The sequence below is a fragment of the Hirundo rustica genome, chromosome 1 (genome assembly GCF_015227805.2).
Source record: "Hirundo rustica isolate bHirRus1 chromosome 1, bHirRus1.pri.v3, whole genome shotgun sequence".
Classification (NCBI taxonomy): Eukaryota; Metazoa; Chordata; class Aves; order Passeriformes; family Hirundinidae; genus Hirundo; species Hirundo rustica.
In genome coordinates, this window is record NC_053450.1 from 144,833,038 (window position 1) to 144,839,933 (window position 6,896).

General features: G+C 45.2%; 1 protein-coding gene across 3 annotated transcripts in view; it reads right to left on the minus strand.

Moving 5' to 3' along the window:
* PFKP (phosphofructokinase, platelet) overlaps positions 1-6,541 on the minus strand; it is a 42,464-nt gene extending 35,923 nt beyond the window's left edge. For all 3 annotated transcript variants that reach the window (XM_040058455.1, XM_040058444.2, XM_040058478.1), the window contains exon 1: positions 6,160-6,541. In XM_040058455.1, the coding sequence (XP_039914389.1) occupies positions 6,160-6,244 (85 nt within the window). In that variant the 5' untranslated portion in view covers positions 6,245-6,541. The remainder of the gene's footprint in view (positions 1-6,159) is intronic.
* Between the last annotated feature and the right edge of the window lie 355 nt (positions 6,542-6,896).

Consider the following 6,896-nt stretch of genomic DNA (forward strand, 5'->3'; position numbering starts at 1 on the left):
GAACAGGAACACTCAGCACAAGGTACTCCTTTCACCAAAGCCCACAGCTTGCTTCTATTAAAGCACACATTGTGTGGGAGGCTTTTTTGTTGTTGTTGCTTGGTACGAGGTTTTTTGGCAGTTCTGTTTTGGCTTTTGGGTTTTTTTTTTTTGGAGGAGGGCTGCTGTTGTTTGGCTTGGTTTGCTTGTGGAAAGTTTGTATATAAATTCTTAATATAGCCACATACTTTCATAGTGATTACCTTCCAGTTTTCATGTTTCGTGCATGAAAAATAGGTAAAATTCACTATTTGCTTGCTCCATGAAAGGGAAAAATTCCAGGAAAAAAAGTCCCACAGATTACAAACAGACAGCATCTTCCCAGTACTACCACTGCAGCTCTGTCAGTTTATGTAACCTACATTTTATTGTTATTTTGTGTTGTATATTTTATCTCCTTATACAGAAAAAGAACGTGGTTGTCTACTGGAAGGCTCCTGGCTTACATTTAAAGAAGGGCTGAGGACTAAAGGATGTTAGAATTTGATACCTACAAAATACAGTTAACACGTTGCAGCTTTAGACTTCTACAATTTGGCTGTCTAAACTGCAGTAATTCTAGAAAAAAAAAAAAAAACACACAAAAATTTCATGAAGCCTCTGTAGGACTGTCTAATAAAATTTCATTATTTGTAGAGTCTTACAAATGCATTTGTGAAATAGCATAATAACCATGAAATGTTATTACTCATGCTTATTACTAAAAGAGATTTACCAGGTTAACTGTGGATTTAGTTCCGAATAAAAAATGCATTTTGATAAACATACAGGATTAGAATAGCAGCTTCAAAAGAAAGCCACAAGTAAGACCAGTATTTTTAATTTTTTTTAATAATATAAGAATTATTTCAAATGTTTCTGAACTACCACTTATTTTTGCATTAAAGCCCTGGAAAGAGGGAATTATTTATTTTGCTCTTTTGCAGTCAGCAAAGATTAAGTGGAATGCAACTACTTTCAGGGTTTTACATAGCATCCAAATTAATTGAAAAGTTGGTAACTTATTGTCCTTGATCTTTTTTATTCAATTGTCCTTAAAAGGACCATTTGGTTTTCATAACAGGGTTACAAATAATACTGCAGAAATCTTTAAATTATTTCAGAGGCTCTCTCTGCCTGCAAAAGAGTACCCCTCTCTTGTGCCTACATCCTGGTCCACGTACATACGTACCACAACAACAGAGGAGGTTCTACATGAGTTTGTGTCTAAGCCAAGTTTGCCTTGGTTTAGTCAGCTAGACATGCCTTTAAATAAATAACTGTAATGTAAACCATTCAAAAGCAAAATCAAAACTATGCATCTTGGACAAGCATCAAGAAATACTTAAGTACCACCAATTTTAAAGATAAATATTGGCTTTAACACAGGCTTAATGACTTAGCACATATGTTTCAGTGCTACCCTGAATAAAGATTCAGATTTAAAAGGCTACATAGCAGAAATCACTAAGGAAAATGTCTAAACATTACCAAACAAGAAGATTTTATTCAAATATGTAAATGGTTATACCAGTAAGTCTATAATCATCAAAAGAGAAGCAAATCATTAAAACATTTATTACAAATCATTAAAAACGCAACTTAAATTTGTTCCACTTTCTTTTAATTTCATTACAGATTTTATTGCATATAATCACAGCAATTTTTCCAGATACCTGAATAAAACATTACACAATTTTCCTGAACACTAACTGTATTAGATCAGAACACTCTACTGCACAGCAGCAGAACATCTAGATGGCAAATATATCTTCTTCTTAAAAATTAAAATAAAAATCTTAAGAGACCAGTTTCAATCATTGAATCCACTACAGAAACAACTTCTCAAAAAATATTAAACGCATTGAAATAGTTACACTCATCCATTAATCACTACATTCCTAACTTTACATACAAATAGTACTTATTATATCTACAAACATATATATATGTATTTCATATGCATGTCTATTTGCCAGCACTATTCTTAGCTGGAAACGGTGCCTTTTGCAGCGGGGATAGAATGCAAAAATTCCTCGTGACTTTGTTCACACTACATAAATGTTAACAAATAAAGTCTAATTTGGATGACATAAGAAGAGTTTGGGTTGTTTTAGTTTGTTTGTGACTTTTTTTTTTAACATTTATTATTTTACTGTTATTAGTTGAGAAGCTTATGGTGGAAAAAGGAAATTTTGCAATCTTGTGATCAATACATTTACACTACTATATTAAATATGTCCTATGATGTTCCTCAGCCTGTAATGCTTCAAGAGCAGAAATATGTAAATCTTTGCTTCCATAGTTATGGTCTGTGGTATTCCAAAACCCTGAAATTCAAAAGGCTTCTTTAGGGTTCTTTTTAAGCTGTTTTTAAACCCAGATTTGCTGAAGAAGTTGAGCTTTTTCATCTGTTCAGTTCCAAGATTTCTTCTTCCAATTGATGTCACCGGGACAAGAGTCACACATCTACACTACTAACTAAGCCCTGGAACTTTGGGAAGCCAGGAATGCTTTGAAGATAGAGACCTGTAGCTCCTCACTTCAGCAGGATGAGCCGAAGACCCAGAATATTCCAGACCATTACATCCCTTACTTATGCTGTCCTCTTCGACACCGAATCTTTGAGTTTATCTGAAAAACAACATGGTCCTACAAAGACCATGACCTCGACTCAGTGGGCTGGGCAGCAGCTCCGTAGCCACAAACACATCCTTCCCCAGGAGTGCACCGTCACCTTGCGTCAGCAGCTTCCTGCGCGGAGCCGTGCCTACCGCGCTCTCGAACAGATTGTTGGGAAGCTGTGCGAACGTCAGTGACCTACGGTGGCCAAAACTGTCTGTGGCAGCCACTGGCAACCCACAGAATATTCAACCAGTGTACTTCATGACCTGAAGCAGAATGGCCAGAGAATCCCACAGAGTGAGAAGCGGGATTTATTAAACCCCGTTTATTAAACCACCTTCCTGAGCTGCAACCAGCACAATTTTGAAATAGTCCAGAAACTGAACCAACCCATAAATATTGAGAATTGACTGTCAGAACGTCTTTTGCCTCTCAAGGTACTCGTGATTATAGTGGAAAGTACATTTTTTGTTCACACTTTAACAGTTGGCTAGCTGAAGTGATAGACTGTCAAGTTCAGAACTTATACATATTAAGTGTACTAAATACAGATCTTTTTTTCCTGTGAAACAGATCACTGGTAAATTCTTAAACTCCACAAAAAAAAAAAAAAACTGTTTAGTATGACACATATATATTCTACAGTCTTTAAAAATCTTACAGGTAGAAAAACAAAAAAGGAAAATGAAACTTTCAAGAACGTAGCACCAATGCGAGGAAGCAACTGAAAACTTAACATAGCCTATAAATAGATAGTCTTGTGTAATTTACATAATGCTACTTTTAAATTATTAGAAGGACAAATAGCAGCAAAGGGAGTAATTTCACCTTAAAATAATTTCACGTATACTTTATTCTATGCTCAGACTTACAGTCCAATCTAAATACTGGCACCCAATAAGATTTTGTGTTTAACAGGTGTTTTTTCTACTCAATTGCTTGTGAGTTTAGTTTGGAAACAGATACTTTGAAGACTTTCAGTGTCTGAGAAATCTAACACAGAACAAAACAAAAGACTGGAACTTTTTTTCCTAATACTAGAACTTTTTTGCCTGTTTCCAAGTCAGTAGCTTTACCTCACCTACACTTTGCTTGAATAGATTGTTCTCAAACAGCAGTAACAGCAGCAGACTTCCTTCTACATGTACTTCAGGACTTCACTTTTCTCACACATTTGCACTCAGTCCTCTGAAGGGCAAGTGACCTTGACAGGGTGTGACTCATTCTGTTCCTTGTTAAACTCCTAACCTTCAAAATGACCTGAGGTTGCTTATTTTACACATCTCTGCTGTTACCAAAGATAGTAAGGGGTTATGGTCACACACCGTGTTGTGTGATTCAGGTGAAATTATCAAGTTCTGAAACGCTGGCTGGTTTATTTCCTTGTTCTTCAAAGTTAGGGCAACAATGCTGCCAATGAAACAGCTTGGCAGGCATCCAGTTTACTTTTTTTGGTCTTTGTGACAACCCCACTCCTTAGACAGCAACTTTCACAGGCTTTTACTTTGGAACCCTCCATGCTTCTGTGGCAATCCACCAGATGTAAAGTCTACATGTTAGCCGTGGATTCTTCAAGCCCTTCAAATGCCTTTAACTCACAGAGAGGCAAGTGCAGATTAATACTTTATAAAAGGAGATGCATCTGCTGCTGCATTATATAATCTCCAGCCACACGGAAGCAAGTTGCAGGGCTCAGCCTCTTGCTGAGCACGATACTGGTGGTTCAGACAGTGCCCCGCCACACTTTTAAATTAAAATGGCGATTTGGCCACCAGACCATTAAGACAGAGATGCTCTGATTCTCAGTTCCTCCTAGAATCATTTAGCAGTGACTGATGTCACTGAGGGCAAACTGGATAAAACTTGAACAAGTGTAGCCCCACCGAGGGGTAAAAGAGAAGCCATTTAAAAGCATCGATTTGGTTTTTTCTCCAGAACTGCAACATTTTGCTCCTCGATGGCAACAAATCCCTTTCATCCCGATTAGAGTTTCGGATAATCCTAGGTAAACCCGGGGGCTCCCCGTTATTCCTGCGGGCAGGGGGAGGGAGGATGCTTCTCCCAGCCCCGATGACGCAAAGAGGCGGAATCTGCAGCGACTCGCAGCGGATCACGTACACACCGGCGGAGGGAAAGGAGGGAGGGAGACACTGGTCCACGCAAGCTACCACCGCATGGACGTGCCGGGAAGCCCGGGCAAGAGGAGAGGGGAGGCTGCCCCGGCCGTGGGCTGGTCCTGGCACCTCCCCGTGTAAAATCTGGGGAGACACTGGTCCCTGAACCAGCGAGAACATGCAGAAAGGAAGGAGAGGTTCCCACCCCCCATTCTCTTCACAAACGCGAATGAGTGCCGCTTCTTCTTTAAGTGAAAGTACTCTCGAGACACTCCCAGGGAAAAAAGAAAGAAGTAAAATAACCGTAATTTAAGAGAAGGTGTTAAAAGCAATTATTACCATTGAACAACTCTCCTCGTATAAGCAGAGCAAGAGCCGTCTCTTGCACGTTTGAAATCTCAATTAACTGAAACTTCAAACTATTACAACAGAATCACAGAATACGCCGAGTTGGAAAGGACCCATCATAATTTTCTGGTAGGAAGGGTGAAACTAAAGTGTAAAAAAAATGGGTTCTTGATCTTGTGATCAAACCTCTTTTCTTTTCCATCTCTCTTAATGTCTGTAGGTCTTTTGTTCGCCCTGTCCTGTAGTAGCTACGACTTCCTCTACACTGAAGAGATTTAAGAAGGCGAGACACGTTTCTAACATACTCCTACGGGGGGAGAGTAAGCCGCCATCTGAGCGTTCTAAACCACGGGCAGGAACATAAACGTGTTGCTAGCGCCAAAACGAAGTGAAAAGCAGACGAAGGGAGGGCTGGCAGAGCCCCAGCAGCGCAGCCAAGCCTCCCGCCCGCCGTGCCGGGCAGCACGACCTCCTCCTCCCCCGCTCGCATCAGCCATCCCTCCTCACCCTCCCCTCCATCTCTCGAGGGAACGAGACGTCTTGGTAGTAAAAGTTACTGCAGCGTTTCTACCCTCCCCCTTGCCCAGCCTGGGGCAGAGGAAACGTGGCGAGTAAGGGAGAGGGGAAGAAAGGGTGAGGGGATGTTAGAACCTCAAGCGCCCAGGCAATGCAAAAATTATTTTATCTTTTAAATGCGCTTAGTAGGAAAGCCGGGTCGAAGGCCAGCACGGAAAGAGGAACCCGAGCACCACTGCAATCCCCTGTGAATCGCTCCTAGAGCCCTCTCTCCACTCCCTCCATGTGCCGCACCGCGGCTTCCCGACACCAGCCTGAGGCAGCCCACGCTGTTTCCCCGGCCCTCCCGCATGGGCGCCCTGCCAGCCGGGGCGGCCCTTCCTTCCTGCCCCTTACACCGCCCTCGAGGGGCTCCTCGCCCTCTCCTACCGCTGCCCCACTTCCCACCGTGCCCGCAGCTCCCCCGCGTTCTCCTTCCCCCTCGGCTCCTTCCCCTCGTCCTCCCCGTGCTCCCGGAGTAAACGGCGTGAGCCGCTACCTTGGGCATCGCCGCCGCTGGTCAGCACCGCGATGGCCTTCCCGGCGCCCGAGAGGTTCTCGAAGAACTTGGGCTGGTGATCCATGGCGCTGCGGGAGCGGCACCGCCGGGCGAGGCGGAGCGCGGTCGCTGAGGGAGCCCCTTGCCGCCGGGGTCTTCCCCCGCTCCGCTGGACCAGGCGTTCGGCCTCTGCGGGAAAAGAGCCCGAGCAGGTGTAGGTGTGTGGCTACCGACAGGTATATCTCCGCAGAAAACCTGAGGGAAGGAGGTGACTGTGTGCAAAAGCCCGGGGGAAAAACAAAACGAGCGACGACCGAGAAGAGCAGCCGCACCAAGCACCTCTCACCCCCGCCGCCCGCCGCTCTGCCCGGCCGCGCGCCCTCCCCGCCTCCCCGCGCGGCGCTGACAGCGCGGCGCGGCCCCGCCCCCTCAGCCCTGCGGGTGCGGCGCTGACGGACGGGCGGTGCGGCCAATGAGCGGCCGAGCTGGCGCCGCGAGCTCGGCGGGCGGGGCGGGGGCGCTCGCGGGGCGCTGGCAGGTGGGAGGGGGCGGCGGCGCGGCCTCAGAGGGGCGGGAGTCCCGGCAGCGCCTCCCCGCCCTCCTTCCCCTTCCCCCTCTCCTGCCCTGGCGCCTGAGGTGGGGGCGATGCGGGAACATGGCTGGCGCCTTGGCACGGCGGCAGCGCGGGGGAGGGAGTTGTGTCGGCTAGAGCTGGCTCATCCTCCCCGCAGTAGCGG